At 35.8% G+C, this 17,256-nt stretch overlaps 2 protein-coding genes across 3 annotated transcripts; one reads left to right on the forward strand and one right to left on the reverse strand.

Moving 5' to 3' along the window:
* Window positions 1-2,185: 2,185 nt before the first annotated feature.
* On the reverse strand, window positions 2,186-9,469 carry LOC120631939 (general transcriptional corepressor trfA). Of its 2 annotated transcripts, XM_039901644.1 has the most exons (7): window positions 9,217-9,469; window positions 8,376-9,139; window positions 6,391-7,129; window positions 5,164-6,351; window positions 4,849-4,992; window positions 4,366-4,626; window positions 2,186-3,590 (listed from the first exon to the last, which is right to left on the reverse strand). In XM_039901644.1, the coding sequence occupies exons 1-7, from the start codon at window positions 9,236-9,238 to the stop codon at window positions 3,193-3,195; spliced, it is 3,516 nt and encodes a 1,171-aa protein (XP_039757578.1). In that variant the 5' UTR covers window positions 9,239-9,469; the 3' UTR covers window positions 2,186-3,192. The 2 variants fall into 2 exon arrangements, with proteins under 2 accessions (XP_039757578.1, XP_039757577.1); XM_039901643.1 differs by having other exon boundaries at window positions 5,164-7,129.
* A 212-nt stretch (window positions 9,470-9,681) lies between these two features.
* Window positions 9,682-15,361, forward strand: LOC120632010 (putative tyrosine-protein kinase Wsck). The gene has a single exon (XM_039901756.1). It carries the CDS (start codon window positions 9,880-9,882, stop codon window positions 12,058-12,060), a length of 2,181 nt encoding a protein of 726 aa, XP_039757690.1. The 5' UTR covers window positions 9,682-9,879; the 3' UTR covers window positions 12,061-15,361.
* Window positions 15,362-17,256: the final 1,895 nt, after the last annotated feature.

The following is a 17,256-nucleotide window of genomic DNA, read 5'->3' on the forward strand; positions in this document are numbered from 1 at the left end:
AATATTGATAATATCCAGTTTTCTGCTGAGCCTGTAAATCAGATCCAACCATCTGTTTCGGTGTTAACTGCTGAGGCTAGAGAGTATGCAGAATATCCAGATGTATCCCCAAGAACCTCTGGTGTGCCAAATTCAATAAATCCTACCCCTAGAAGACCAGCCACTCCTGTTATAAATGAATCTTGGTCTAATACAGTTATGACCATACCAAATTTTGACTTTGATAGTTCGGCGTGTGGTATTACGGTCAATGTTGATAACATGGACAAAGCTATTGATTTTTTCCAACTTGTGTTTCCTAACGAATTTATAGAATATTTAGTACAATATAATAACAAATATGGGAATGCTCTTTGTTGCACTAATCGACCACATACCAGACACAGCCGAAAAACTGTCTACCGCGAAATAACTTGTGAAGAAATGTTGCATTTTCTGGGTCTCAGCCTTCTCAAAGGTCACATAAAATGTCCAGAGCAAAGACGTGTCTTTTCACAAGCTGATCCGCTATATTTTCATCCAATATTTAGTTACGTAATGTCAGGACGAAGATACGAGCAAATTTTGCGCTGTCTCTGTACATCGGAATTGGGTGAAAAAGGTGAAAACAAGATTGTGAAATTTATTGACTTGTTAACTTTAAATTTCCGAAAACTTTACAATACTGGAGAAGAATTATCTCTAGATGAGTCTCTTCTTCTATTTCGGGGCCGCCTACAGTTTCGACAATATATCAAATCTAAAAAAGCTCGATATGGTATTAAATTTTATGAGCTTACTACACACGACGGTTATGTGCTCAATATCAGAATGTACTCGGGTAAAGAAGAAACACAGAACTCAGATGTATCTAAGACAGAAAAACTTGTATTACGGTTGATGCGCCCATATTTACTTCGTGGTCACCATCTCTTTATGGATAACTTCTATAATTCCATCAACTTGACACAGAAATTGCTCGATTTAAAAACTCATAGCACCGGTACCTTGCGTGCAAATCGTAAAGGCACGCCTACATATATAGTCAGGAAGAAGCTCAAAAGGGGTGAGCATATTTGGGCGTGTAAGAATAGAGTTTATGTTTCCAAGTGGAAAGATAAACGTCCTGTCCTCATGATCACTAGTAAAATTCATCCAACCATAGTGGAAGTAAGCAACAGATTTGGCAGGACGAGATTAAAACCTGCTGAGGTTGAAGTATATAACAGATTCATGTCCGGAATCGACCGTTCAGACCAGATGGTCTCTTATTACTCATGTCCTCGCAAAACCATAAGATGGTATAAAAAGGTGTTTTTTCACCTTTTAGACATTGCTGTGTGGAACGCATTCTATCTTTTTAAGAAATATAAGAAAGGAAATTCTACCGCATACAGCTACATAAAATATCGCGATGAACTGATCAAGGATATGATTGGACTTGACAAAAATTTAACAGGAAAAGACATGTTTAGCAACACCAGAATAAATGATAGCAGGCGATTTCGAACTTCTCATCCCCAACCAGAAGTTTCTGCAATTGAAAATAATGGCAGTGGTCATTGGCCAGAACAAATGTTAGCTCGGGCAGGTACATCAAAAAAATTTGCTTTTTTGAAATGCAAAGAATGCTCCAAACAAAATATTAGAAAAGAAACAAGCTACCGTTGCAAAGGATGCCCAAATAAACCGCCATTGTGCCCAGGCTGTTTCGAAGATTATCATAAAAGCTTAAGTTAATAGATTTAAGTTTATTCAACCAAATGTTCTTTTATTACTAAGTCCTAATAATTTAAAAGTGCAAGGCTGATTATAATTTTGTTATACTAAGTAATAATTATGTTAGAAGATTTATAAAAATTATTTTGTAATTTGTTCTAATCTAATGATTCAGACTGATGGCATAAGTAACTTACTGTGATTAAACGTTAATTTCATAATAAATATTAAACTAATTTACTATTGTTTTATTTATTTATCATAACACATCGATACCGCCCAAAGGCGTAGTGGCACAATGCACAGTAAAATGCCTAGCACAATGTGACAGAACGCCTTGTGACGTATACGCCTATATCTGTACTGTCAAATCACATCATTTATTACTTTTGCGATGTGACACAACGCCTCTAGGCAATGTATGAAATTTTGTAGTGACTTATCACAATCAACCATCGAGGTCATACTGTCCGTGAACGTGTTAAACGGTTTATTTTGCTATATTTGCACATTTAATAGAGGCTCAAAACCCATAACTAGAGGGTAAATAAAAAAAAACATAGACTGACAAAGACTGGTTGCACCCTATGTTCGAATTGACGTATTTTTCATAAAGAATTCGAATTTGATGAAGAAATCAGGATGAATTCATCAGCATCATCAGTACTTGAAAACATTGTTCCTAATTTTCGGACTCACAAAAAGTGAAAGAAAGAGTAAAGTTAAAAGTTTCTTAATTCGATTCGCAGTTTCTTCTACTGTACTGTAGAGGAATACGAAATCTACTAACTCTAGTTTTTCATTATAAAGACAAAGAATAACTCTCATAGAGCTCCTAATGTAGTGTTTATTATTTTATTAAATTTCGGTTAGATAGAATGAATAAAAATTATAAAAACAAGATTCTGATATTAGGCATCATGGTAATCAACAATGACCCATAACATATTGTCGTTTAGAGCTTTAAATAACCATCAATAGTAAGTCTTGGAATTATTCGTGTGTTTTTGTTATTAAAACTCAAGAATTAGTGGATGGATTGACTTGAAATTTTGACAAAAAATTGTATTTCTATACTTACCAGTAAAAGTATTTATTTTTTTGTCTCTTAATTCCTACCAGAACGGGAAGTGATAAATACAGATTAAGCAGTGATGTGTGGGCGAATTTAGTTAGTTATAAATATTTTCTAGATAACGTGAGTGCTGTTTCATACAAGAATAATTGGTTGCATAGGTGATAAAGCAATTGTATGAAAGTAAAGCTTGAAATTCGAAATCTAGTGCACAACAATCTTCATTTAAATCAATTTGTATATATGAACACAACAATCTCAGGAACTACCAGCCTGATTTTAAAATTATTATTGTGAACCTATTGTTCACCCGTTTGTGTATCGCCCATATGTTAAGAAAGGTTTTAAAGACGCATAGTTTTGAATTTGAAATAATACAACACTTTATAAAAAGAAAATGAAAACTCAATAACAAGACATCATTTCACATTCCTCAATTGCATTTGCAACTCGAACCGTCTGTTTGTCCGTACACCTTTTATGACGGTTCTGTTTTCTTTTCTTTTAATATCTCTTTTCTCAGTGAAAGACTTTTCTCTCAATACAACTTGTTTAGCGGCTTCTTTACGTATAGCGGTCGCCCCCGCGAGCGATGGCAGTGTTGCCTGTCGTTTTAAGGGTCTAACTTTAATTTCTTTATTTTCCTTCTTTGGTTTGATTTCCGTTGTGGCGGGAAAACTGAAGGGGTTCACGTCTAGGTTTAGTTTGAAACCGAATCTTGTGTAGTTCTTGTGATTGTCTGAAGGTATTATGGACTTCTTAGGTGTGTCGGTCTTCTTGGTTTGACTTTGTTCAGGAGGGGATAGAACTTGCGTCTCTGAAAAAAAGGCAATACAATGAATTAAATAATAGTAGAAGGTATTAAAAACCAGTGCAAACGAAGCTGTAGGTGCCACTTTCAAAGGAGCCAAGTTTTTGCTATTGCCAGTATGTCTAGTGGAGTCTTATTGCTACTTCCAGTGTGTCAAGTGGAGTTTTATTGGTACACAGAGCATGTCAGGTAGAGTTTTGTTGCTATTGTCAGTATTTCAAGTGGAGTTTTGTTGGTACACAGATCAAGTCAGGTAGAGTTTAATTGCTATTATCAGAACGTCAAGTGGAGTTTTGTATCTACTGCCAGTATGTCAAGTGGAGTTTTGTTGATACAGGTATGATTGTTGGTACACAGGTGGATTAGGGATTGTCCCTTTTATTATTACTATGTGTAACTGAACTAACCGATTGTTTGTAACCTAATTGTAACGTTATTGTTACGTCTGTCCTTATACTAGTATCCTACGACTACAGCGTATTCGCCGCCACATTAGTTTGTTGGTAGAGCCAGTATGTAAAGTGGAGTTTTGTATCTACTACCAGGATGTCAAGGCAAGTTTTGTTGGTACAGAGAGTATGTCTGGTGGAGATTTGTTTGTATCATGAGTGTGTCAAGTGACGTATGTTTCTACTGCTTTTGGAGTCAAGTTCACCTCACTGTTATCAATTATTTTTCCAGTTTCTTGACAACTTTGTAAAAGTATTTTTGGTTTGACCCAGGAATCGTAATCCATAGACGAACTTGCTATAATTATAGAAGCAAATAAAATATTATTTACCTTTAGGGCTGATTTTCTCCAGAATATTAACTGAGCCAGTAGGTGTCAGCAACTGCTTAGCCCTCTTGGCCTTCCTTTCCTGGCACTCGTTGAGGGACTCCATCTTTGCGAACCGCTTCTGGTGCAAAGCTGCAAAGTTCGGGAGCTTTGTCCTGAGCACTTTGCCCTCGGATCTTGTCTTCGAGGGGGTAACTTCTGTTTTGGATTTGGTAGATGTTGATGATGCTTTCTTGGACGGCGTACTAGGTTCTTGCAGTTTTCCTGCAATGCAGATTTCTTTAATGGTATTAAGAAATTTGATACACTTGTGACAATATAGCATTATATGTACATTCTGTTGACAACTACGATTTTATTATTAAATTGATTTTAAAAATAACATTATCTTTGCAACAGACTTTTGTGCTTTGTTTGTTAAAATGATATACTTAGCGGTGACACAGTTTACTTGAAAATTTATAAGAGCAGTCATTCAACACATACCTGAGGCACTGGACGTGCGGGGTCGCGAGAGTCTCTCCACTGATTGCTGCTGGTCCTCTGTGAGTCGTTTCCGTTTGCCGCTGATGGACTCTGCCTCGCTTTGCGTGTACGAGCGCTTGCGCGCTGGACGCACGTAATCCGACACTGCAAATATATACATTACTTAAAAGATTTTTATTGTGACTTTGCTGGTCAGGTTCAATCCCTGAGACAATATGGGAAGGGTCTCTAGCAATCACAATAGCTAACTGTACTAAAGGAAGAGATCTGTGACCAGCAGTATCAGATACATTGACAATTAAGTTAAATACTCACTGCTCTCATCAAATAAAAAGCTTTTATCAGATCCCTTCAAGTTAGATTTTATAATGTTTCCTCTCTTCTGTCCCCCAACTGCAGGTGTATCTACGGGACTGCAAAACATTACTCTGGTTGCCTTCTGATGCAATTCTACACTCGAAAGCCGTCTATTTGGCTTTTCTATCGATCTGGTCACATTTAACATACTTTTCTCTTTGGTAACTTCTTTTGAAGAGCTTCTAGACATTGGGAACGGTGTACAACCTGGTGATGGTAAAGATTTGCGTCTATTTGGTGTTTTATTTACGTTCAACATTGGAGATTCTGGTACATCTGAATCTTCTTTCGTAAAAGTACCCTCTCTTGTTAAAGGTGGTAGTCCAACGATACCATTGGTTTTTAGGGGTGTTATAGTTTCACATTTTGTAGGTGTCAGATCATTTTTAGGTGGTGTGGTTGTAGGGTTAAGTTCTGTATAAGTCCCTTCGCGTTTTAAAGGTGTTTTCGGAGCTTTAGGCTTAGTTTCTGAAAATGTCCCTTCGCATTTTGGCGGTGTAGCATACTTAATTTCTGTATAAGTTCCTTCACGTTTCAAAGGTGTCTTAGATGTTTTGATTTCTTTAACTATATCTTCAGGTGTTTGGGGAGTTTTCAAAGTATTTATTTCTTCAAGTGTCACACTATCCTTAAGATGTTTTGGTGAAGGCGTGGCATGTTTTAATTCTGAATCAACTTTCATGTCTTTAGTAGCCTCATTTGAGCTAACATTAATGTGTGATTCATCCATACTGCTTTCAATTAAAACTGGAGTACAATTAACAATGTTCTCAGCCATAGACTCATCGCTTGTGACACTGATGCGAGAAATATCTTCTGATATAACATTATCTGTTGTGTCAGAACTTATGAGGGACGACCCGCGTCTTGAGTCATTGTGTTGTGATTTAACATTACTTGTATCAAGTTTTGTTTTCTTAACCATTTCGAATGTTGTGTTGAATTTTGCTGATTTGTCATATGTAGAGTTATTACGAGAATTTTGATTACTTTCGGTTATAGAATTTCTGTCATATGTTGTATTAAAATTAGTAGATACATCTTGGTCAAGCGAAAACTTTGAAAAACGACCTGATAGAAAATCAGGTCGTATTATTTCTTTCTCATGCATATTTTCTATTTTTTGCTCTGTTAGACTAGAATTATCCTTTTCATATGTAGCATCTAAGTTAATGATAGAATTATTTGCAATCGTATCAGATAGTGATTTCCTAAAACTAGATTTTCTTTTCTTTTTGTTATTGTCTTTTAAACTATTTTCATTGGTTAACAAATCTTGTGAAAGATCAGATACATTTTTTGAGTTATTTGGAATGTCTTTATCAAAAGTAGCATTTAAATGAGTTGCTGTGTCAGCATTTATTTTATCACAAATAGAGTTTCTTTTCAATTTACTACTGTTTTTAACACAAGTTATTTCAGTTGAAAGATTGTGCAAAAGATCAGATTTATTTAAAGATTTGTTTTGAATATCCTTTTCATAAGTAGCGTTTAAACTTGTCATAGATATATTTATTTTATCATATGTCGAGTTTTTCTTTGCACTATTTTTATTTGTAGTATTGAGTATTTGATCAGGTGACTTCATACCTTTAACAGTATCTCCTTCCAATATTGATTTATTCTCAATTCTATCATCTGTGGAATTATTATTTGATCTTCTCTGCTTTTTAGTTTTTTTTAAAGAGATGTTTAAGTTTTCTGAGTTATTTAATTTGTCAATATGCTGTTTGTCCCGTGTTACATTATTGATTTCAGTTATTTGAAAACTATGTTCATGTACACCAACCTTTGATGAATTATTAATATTTTCATCATTAGTATCTGTCATGCTGTTATTATATATCTTTTCATTCGTCAGCTTTGTATTTTGTTTAGTATCTTTAATGTTAGTTGTGATCTCTAAACTTATATTTTTCCCAACCTGGAAAATATAAAATCAAGTTAAAAACAACATTAAAAGCCATTCACAGACTTAAAAACCTTTCCTAGTCAAAACATACAAAGTAACCAATGTAGATTTCATATTTAAAATTTAAATAAGTTCCATTCTGCTTGCTTAAAACTTGTCTACCATACCCAGTTGCCCTGAGGTGATACTTCCATAAAGTCAAAATAATAGTTTTCATGTAACTAATAACTAGTAACAAACACCTTGGGAGGTTGTGTTTTTTACTAGTAATAGTCACAATTTAGTCTTGAATAATAATTAAAGAACAAGTATAACTCTTTAAAGTAGAGTTGTGGGCTCTTCTACCTCCATATTGCATTTGCAAACCTCCTAGCTTTAGCTACAAGTTATTATAATGTAATGTAAATAAATATGTATGATTCATAAATGCCTGTGAATAGGCCTACATGAATAAAGAATTTTTAAATTTTGCTGCATGTTAACTGCCCCCAACTAGCTCTGTTACTAAAAGGGTTGTAGCTTACACGTCACACACACACACGTCTTTATAACATTCCCCATTTCCTGAGGAGTCTTATCTGAGAATGAAAGCTATAATTTTGTGCAGGATTAGGGGACTAAGGGAGTGTAAAGCTGGGGTCATCTGCTAGAACAATTTTGAAGAATTTTGTGATAGTTGGCTGACCAGGGTATATTTTTAAAAGTAGTTGAGTGAACAGAGGACACTTTACCCGATATAGTCTCCCTTAGTCACATCTTACTACACCTGCGGGAAAGGAAGGGGACAACTGTATTCTGATCTGCTGTTACCACATGGCACTTTTACATTTGCAATATTAGTAATTGGTGCAGATGGTAAAGTGATTTTTTTGTCCTGATTTTATTAAGAAGCATTCAGCAAAATATTTAGAAGTTAAAAGGCTACATGATCACCATATAAACCCATTTCAGGCCCACTACACTGGATAAGTGTGGATTGGTGGACTCCATACACCATTATGGAGAACTCTCAGGCATGCAGGTTTTTTCCTTCACAATTGATGCAAGTGATATTTTCGTTTGGTCAAAATACACATAACTAAGAAAGTTAGAGATGCTGAGATTCCAACTCAGCCCCCCCAAAAATTAATTCAAAGTCCTACCTACTGGGCTATCACAGCTTCTCATTAAATAGATAGTGACACAGGCAAATTTTTATCCTGAAGTAAACAAAAAGAAAGGCAACACGGAAAAATTACAACAAGTATCTTCAACTTACATGTAATTTACTTCTTGTGGCATTTGAAGGTATATCTTGGATCTGGTCACATTCTTCTACTCCTCCAGCATTACTTTTATTAGCTTTTAAAGCCTGCATTTCCTTAAGACTTTCAAAAGTTTTTTTAACATTTCTTGTATATTTTGATGGCAAATGATGCACTTTTTGGTCTTCAGTTTCATCAAAATCTTTGACTGGGCTCTCAGCAGCACTGTGAAATGAATCTATAGACATATTACTTGTATTGCTTTTGACATCATTTGTTAGAGGGATATCTTCAACTATAAGAGATCCTGATTTTCTCTTGTTCTTCTTCTTATTGGATTTTTTCTTGACTGTTGGTGCTACAAGTGAACTTGGGGTTTCATCAGTTATTGCAGTGTTTGTTTTGCGATTGTTTTTTTTGGCCTTCGTTTTAGGCTCGTTACTCGGCTCAATATTCTCGGTACAATCAACTGCGTCGGTTTTTCTCGTCCTCCGAGTACGCCGTGTATTTCTATCGTCATTTGAAGTCTCGGAGTCTGTGGCTGTGTTTTTCTCTGTAAGCGCGTTCTTCTGCGATTTTCGCGTACTTCTTAGTAATTTTTCCACATTGGTCGCGGCCGCTATGTCCTCTTCCGAAGGGTAACGCACATAATGTCTCCGTTTTTTCTCTGTTGCAGCCTCAATGATATTTTCCTTATGACGCTTGCCGCGGGTTTTTCTCTCGGTCTTCATCTCTGTGAAATCATCCACGGCGCTCTCATTTATGGAGCCGTGGATTCCTATAATGCATTGAAATAAACATATTATTTTGTACAAACATAACAAGTTAAATGCATGTCAACTATGTACAACTTACTTTTTCCAGATCTTGTGGACATTTTTTTTATCACAACATTAGAACTTCTTGGTCTGTTTTTATATCAACCGTTGAAACTTTCAAGATGCTAGATAAGAAATAACTTCACTAATCTTGGTGTTATTTGTAACCGATGTTTCAAACCGTTCAAAATTTAACGATCAACTGTCAAACACTTCGAAGAAAAAAGATACAGAGTTCTTGTTTGGGTTCTAGTTTTTTTGCTGTGTTTAGAATATAACGGTTTTCAAAACAAGTGGTTCAAAGAAAAGTACTTTTAAAATAGCACCCCTGTGAGGCTAGTAAGCGAACTACAAGAAAGCGTTATGCCTTTACGCGTTACGCGTTATGTCTACCCATTATGTATTCTATCTCTAGGTAGCCCTACTGCTGCATGTCTCTGACATCAACAAGACTGTCACAATTACCAATAACAACAATTGTCAAAGTCAAACTAACCGTCAGTAGAAATTCGCGTTCGTTTTCCGCATCGTGAGCTTTATCGATTACACAAAATAAAATTTAAATAGTAATGAGAGAACATGTGTTTAATTAATCAAAGTTATCGCTACATACAATAATTTTACTTTATGCAATGTGTAGTTCGGTACACCCGTTACATTCATTGAGTGTGAGTCAGCGAGGAACATAAAGTTATAAACAATGGAACCCCCGAGTTCGGTTCTGGTAGCTGTTATTTTCTTTTACATTAATTATGCCGCTACAGATCGCGGCGATTATATCGGATGTTATAAGTTTAAAGAAGACGTGCTAAACACTCACACAGGACAGTCTGTAGATGTTTGTTTATCAGCCTGTGAACAAGTGTATTACAAATATGCTCTTATAGGAAACGAATCTACGTGCTTCTGTGGAAACGATCCCGGGTTTAAAATTGGCCTGGACTCCTGTGACACACCTTGTCCAAAAAACGAGACACAGAAATGTGGTGGAGACAATGTAGCCAGTGTTTATGACACAGAAGTGACAGCGCCGGGCCCGCCCATGTCAATCGAAGTGGTAAATGTCACTGAAACAACCGTTAGACTCCGCTGGACACAGCCACAAGCGTTCACACGCATAACAGGGTATGTCATCAAGGCCTCTGTGTTGGAAACATATGCGGTTGCAGCCTTATTGCCAGTATCGTGGGCAGTGCCCAACACTACTCTACAGTCAGAGCTACCAAACCTCCACCCAGGTTCTAAGTACAACATAAGTGTTGCCGCAACTAATTATAAAGAGGAAGGTGCTAGTATTGGCACTGTAGTAGAAACAATAATTGGCACACCGGATCCCACCCCACCTAGCATAGAAATTAAACAGAGGCACGGTGATGAGATGCTAGTTCATATTCCCGAAGCTCAAAATGTAAATGGTCCCGTATCCATGTACAGAATTGTTGTATCAATTGAGCTTTACCAGCAAGGCATTATAATAGACAATCTTGGCAATCACTCTTATGCTGAGGAACAAGGTCTACCTTATTACATTGCTGCAGAACTGGACCCAGAGGATATAAAGAATGACTTTATAATTGGAAACGGCAGAACTTACAATGGTTATTTTAATGCCCCACTACCTCTGACCAATGATATAGAGGTTTCACTTGGTATTGTCAGTGAGAAAAACCATATAAAGAAGGTTAGGTATGCCGAATCTACGAAGAAGATAATTTTAAATATAAATGAAGTGGAGGAGTACTCCCCCATGGTGGTAGCTCTGGGTGCAGGCATAGCAATAGGAATGGTACTCCTCTTGATTGGTATTGGTCTGCTTATAGTCTTACGGAAGAGGATTCATATGGTAAGATTACAGCGAGGTTCCCAGTCAATGCCCCTGAGCCTTAGTGAGCCATGTATGGAGATTGAAAACTCAGAATTTCTTCAAGATGACAATGACAGAGTTGACTATTACGGTAATTTGAAACGCAAACTTTGGAATATTCCTAGAGACTTGATAGACATTGATATTTCTTGTGTAGTTGGTTTAGGCAATTATGGTAAGTTTACTAGAGGCAAAGTTAAGCAGCATGGTGCTCAAACACCCAGTCTAGTCCAGGTCATATCTGACAGGGAGTTGGAGAAATCTGATAAAAAATTGATGCTTCAAGAACTTGACACACTCATTAAATCAAATGAGCATGATAACCTCATATCTTTTATAGGTATATGTGAGACAAGTACAACATTATTTGTGGTTTTGCAAGACATGAAAATGACATTCAAAGAATTACTCATACAAAGTAGACATAGAGACTTGCAAAACAATAAGTTTTGCCTTTTAAATGAAAATAAGGCAATACAAATTTGTGTTGATGTGGCATGTGGTATGGAATATTTGCAAAGCAAAAAAATCATGCACAAAAGGTTGAGTTGCAGAAATGTGGTTATTGGTGATAATGGTGTTGCTAAAGTGGCAGGATTTGGTCTATCTCACATCCGCCCTCTACATGAGACTCCTGATTATATACGGTGGACATCCCATGAAATGTTAAGACAGAACAGGTATAATCCTAAAGCTGATGTCTGGTCTTACGGGGTCCTTATGTGGGAGGCATTAACTATTGGGGCTACACCATATGCACATACAGCTAATAAGGAAGTGGCAGCCAGGGTTTTAAGGGGCATGAGGCCTTCCCAACCCTCTTATGTTGGTGATGGCCTTTTCCAATTATGCCTACAGTGCTGGCAAGTAGACCCTGATGAGAGACCACCTTTCTCATCCCTTCTAAATGAACTGACACAGTTTGCAGAGGGTCCAGGCACCACTTGTCTAAGTTTTACGCATTACAATGGATTTAACTATGATCTTTATGTGCCACAGTATGAAATTGTTTCATAATGATGTTTGGTAACTGCAGCTATGTATTATTTTTCCATTTCTACAATAGTCCTTATGTTAACATAATTTTAAGAAAAACATGGCAATAATACAACCTTGGTGGCAGTTCTGTCTTATACTAATCTCTAAACTTAACTAAATCTGAAGTAGGACTATCCTTTTTACTATGCTCCCTATAGAAAAGGATAGCTCTACTTTAAGAACTGTCATTTTGGTTAAGAGTTAGTTACAACTTTGTACAACATAATATTCACTTTTGTTAAGGTATTAGAAATTATATGGCAGGTACCTAGCTGATTTATACACTTAATATTATGTTTTGTTGTTAAAAATATTTGGGTAATGAATTTATTTTATTTGCTCATAATTTACAGGCATTGATCCAAAGATTGCTTTTGATAAATAATGATTTTGTTTACAAATCACTGCCTGTTGGAACATGGGTGAGGTAGATGCGTAAGAAAAAGTTTGTGCGATTTTCTCAATAGGATTTATTCCTGCTTTCCACCGTAAAAGAGTTGTCAAGAGTCATTGTTGTGAATAAATTAAATAATTAGTTTTTAAGATGATGCGATGCGCGGCGGTCGCTGTAGGGAAATTCTCAAAGGTGGTCTTTGATAAACATTAATAAAAATACTAACACACCGAAAACTTTAAAGTTTCAGGTAAAACACTATTGAACAGCAAGCATTCTGAAAAAACTTTTTAATCGACGCGACGTATTTAATGGCGGTGCCTCGGATATTATGAAATTAGTTTAATGCATACACTTCTACGTCGTTTCTTGTTAGATTGGATCCAGATGCCAGGATTTCTTGGCTCGGCTTCTTCTTTCTTTCAAAATCCACTAATTTTGAAGGTACACAGGTATTTTGAAGTTGTTTGACTTGTAAAACCTGCCGAGCATAAGTTTGTTTTTTTAGTTGAAGCTTTCAATTTTACTTATTGAAGGTAATTACATATCTTTGATTGAAAAAAATACTTGAATATGAAAAATTGTAATGGCTTTTGAAAGGAATCGTTAATTAGAGATTACCTATGTGAACAGGGAAGTCAGTAGTTATGTATATTATTAAGATAAATGTATTTGTAATATTTAACATTTCTTAACTTTCATGCTTGTTTACTAATGCCTCAGAATAGCTAGCTTGTAAGTATTAATATAATGTAATTAAGTTTTCCAATATCTATAGACTTCTAAAGTAAATACATTTTGTGTAAATCTACACGACTCCCGTCGTATTTGTATCCAACCAACCCGCAGAAATAGCTTGGTGGGTCTACACGCTATGTCCATTCCATAATAGAGTCTCTCCTCTAATATAGAGCTTTTTCCAATTAGGTTATTTTAGAGTATGGAAATACTTAAACATGGCAGCAAAATGGATCTTATCGCATCTCATTATAGCTCAATTTTGCATAAAATTCTCGGGCTCGGCCTTTTGACAGAACGTTTGTAGAACAAAACTCAGAAGTATAGGTGTTAGGATTCTAAAACGAGGGACTTTAGATCCATTTTACTACGACGATACTGAGTTTTATATTCTAAACGATTCCGAGCGAGAAAATCTTGTACTAGGTAATCTATTGTATGTTTATGTCGAGATCGCTTTTCAATTGTAATCAAATACTGCCAATATGACACGACTTGTCGCGCCGGTCAGTGATGCTAGACTGATCTAAGCATGGCTAATAATTAACAAAGTTATAACGTGCCACGATTAATGTTCTTATCCATCTCTTTGAAAAACAAAGAAAAACCTAAATTTCTTTATGTAGGCACACTTTTTGAGCACTGTAACGTCTTATACATCTGCTTGTAGTGACTACCACTGTCGAAAGCAATTTTACTAACTTGAGATGATAAAGTGTAAAAAGATATAAGAGATACGTAGTTTCAAATAAATGTCATCCACAAAATTGATAGTATCTCGAAGTGAATTTTTCCACGTTATATAACTGCAAGTACGTGCTATGCTTAGCAATGTTTCGCGCACAACGAATGCGAATCGACGCATTATATTTTAAAATCCCATTGAACCTTGGTCAATTCTTACTTGAATTATAGTCAGCAGTGCTTTCGCATACTGTACTTAATTTACCTAAAGTACACGGTACTTAAATATTAAAATACTTTAGTAAATTGCTCAGAAATATAGGCATACGTAGATACCTGCACACCTCATTTTTTTTATTTAAAAGTATTATTATAAATTAGTTTTACACCTGTCAATTTAGTTCCGTTTACAGATTTGTGTGATAAGAATCGGCACCAGTTGCTGATAAATAATGTTTAGGGTTTAAAGTTCTGCAGGGTGATTTTATAACGTAGACAATCGAAAGAGAACCTTGATCGCCTTCGTACAACCGCATGAAAAAATTTTATGTGTAAAATTCGCGATTTGCTTCCATTAGTCGTGTCACATAATGTCTCAGAAATGCGAATACCGTAGCTCAATGATAATACAGCCAGACAGACAGTATACATAAAAAACCATCAACACCCTGTTAGGGCAATCGCCGACGGTATAAGTAAGGTATATCTACTATTTAAGTTTGAATTAAACATTTTTGTAAGCAAGCAGTGAAAACGCCCTGCGCTCATCTCACAGGAATGATGCTAGCTCTCAAACTTCCCATTTTATGATAAACGTTTAGAACATTAAAGGACAGAGTAGAACATTAAAGGACAGAGTAGAACATACTGATAAATGGGATGAACCGCCTGGTTTTTTGATGCTTCAATATTAGTCTTGTACACGGTTTCTGTATGTCTTTAATTCTGTGTTGCGCACCTTATTTTCATAGCAACATGCGATGTTGCTATATTTTTTTAGATTTTTATACTTAAGACTTATTAAGCTTTAATATAACATTTAATGTGAATTGAGCGTAGATGGTGAACGTAAAACAGCATCGCCTACCAGTATGGTGGTAACGTAATCGAATCACTTGTGAATTAACATTCCATAACAATTAGTATCTAATACCAATTTATTTAATTGTACCTAATTTGAATTTTACTTTGTATATTTTTACACCTGCATGTTGTAAATCCGTCCAAACACTTGTAATATGACTGTATATTTTTATATGAATCTCAATGTAATATTAGATGCTAGGTGCATTTACACGACTTACTAATAAATAAACTTATAAACTATTAAAAGATTTAAATGTGAACTTTATTTAAAAAAAGATACGTGTAACCTGATTTCGAAGTACCTGAGTGAAACTAACGTGCACATCTGCCTACGCCTGTCTACGCACAATATCAGAGAATAGAATTTTACCGATTTTTTTATTATTTTATAGTTAATAATTGATGCCATCGCCTATAAACAGAGCAACACTTCACAGGGGCATGAAAAGAACAGTGTTGCCCTGTGTCCATCAAACTGAGGCGTAGACGTTGTGCCTGTAATTACACCGGCAACCAAGCCCTTCGGACCAAAACACAGCATTGCAACAATGCTGCTTAGCGGCAGAAATAAGCATGGTTAGGACTTCCCCGCACGAGCTTTGTCACAAAAAGTTCAACAACTACTAAAAAATTGACAATGCTCGGACGGTTGATAAAGCTGCGGGAGAAGATACAATAGTATCCTTTCCCCGGCGAGAAAAATGTCTCTTGCCCATATTAGCCATTAGCATTGTAACTACAGTAAATCATCTCAATAGATGGCGCTTGGCAGCTGCGCCATGCATTTAACGAATTGGAATGGCGGACTAATATTCGCTTAGAAAAAAAAAAGGATATGAAGTGTAAATAGCAGGTAGTGTGCATACCATTAACATTTGCAATACAATATTATCGGATGATATGTTGAACGTTAGAGCAAGAAACTCTTGCAAGACTGCTAGGTATTTGGACACACGTGCAATCCGTCCCGTGTAAAGTTGTTCACCTTTTTTATAATGATAGCTGACGGACCAAGCACATGGTCTAACTGATGGTAAGTGGAAAACCATCGCCTATAATCGGAAAAACACTTCTTAGGGTATTCAAGGACACGTCCTTGAAAGACACACAAGGGTCCATGTCCTTGAAACACATACACAACAATTCTGCTTAGCGGTAGACATAAGCTTACCGGTAGTACTTCCCTAGACGAGGTCTGTCACGAAAAGCTCTACTACTATTTATTTATTTAGGAAGCCAACGTTATATACAATGTTTTAAAATTATTATAAACATAACAGTAATATTTTGAATTTTACATTGTATACACCACTTACAGGCTAACTCTGCATGCATCATGAAATATAGACGTTCTTTAATATACAGAACCTAAAACTAAACAGATAAATTAAAAAAAATATATATAAAAGATACTACAAACTAAAATAAAATAAAAATAAAAGAGAAGGGAGAGAAAGGATTTGTAAAATTTACTATTACAAATAGAAAAAATAAAATAAAAAATAAAACTAATTACAAAGTAAACGATTTTTATGCTAATAAATTGAAATTGAAAAGCTACTACGACACCTCAGCTCAACCTACATTGTCCCAGCTCGTAGGTACGTGAATTATCTATGGTTCGAGGCTGGCGGTGGCTCTGACTGTACGCATCAGTATATGTTGTGACCTCTGCGCGTACCGTCTCATGATTAAGAGCACCAAATGAATTTTAAAAAGGACAGACAATCATTCTATATTTGCCTCCGGCTTCTTATTTAAACTCCTTAGTACTATAATATATATGTCTTAAATGATGTTCACGCACGCACATAAGCATCCACTTGCACAGTCATTTACGCACTCACGCCCATTCGGTCACACACACACACACCCAGAATTCCCCATACAGACCTACTTAATTTATTCTACAGTTATTGTTTAAATTTTATTTTTTTTAGCTTTTAAATTGTTATATGTAGATTTCATAAAATATATGTTTGTAATAAATAAGCACCCTTTGTAACTGGAAGGCCCTACCCTCTGTAGCACAGGTTTTCCTTCCGCTGAGGTTAGGGCATTCATGTAATTATTGTATTCATTATTTTAAGCCTGAATAAATGATTATTATTATAAACTGTATTTAATAATGTACCTACTAACACAGCCATCTTGTACATGATCTGGAATACCGGTAAAACTATTCTACCAGAGGCAATGACGTGTCAATATCTGTGGTTATAGCCTAGATAGAATCCCAGCACGCGCCACTGACTTTTCCAAGTGATGCGCGT

Source organism: Pararge aegeria, chromosome 19 (genome assembly GCF_905163445.1).
Source record: "Pararge aegeria chromosome 19, ilParAegt1.1, whole genome shotgun sequence".
Lineage (NCBI taxonomy): Eukaryota > Metazoa > Arthropoda > Insecta > Lepidoptera > Nymphalidae > Pararge > Pararge aegeria.

What these genes read in the sequence shown, in the direction of transcription:
- LOC120631939 (XM_039901643.1), bottom strand. Translation starts at nt 9,238, where the DNA reads ATGTCCACAAGATCTGGAAAAA. An exon ending in CCGCACGTCCAGTGCCTCAG is followed by an intron (nt 4,627 to 4,848) that starts GTATGTGTTGAA and finishes TCTGCATTGCAG; the next exon opens with GAAAACTGCAAGAACCTAGT. An exon ending in GGAGAAAATCAGCCCTAAAG is followed by an intron (nt 3,591 to 4,365) that starts GTAAATAATATT and finishes CCTTTTTTTCAG; the next exon opens with AGACGCAAGTTCTATCCCCT.
- LOC120632010 (XM_039901756.1), top strand. Translation starts at nt 9,880, where the DNA reads ATGGAACCCCCGAGTTCGGTTCTGGTAGCTGTTATTTTCTTTTACATT.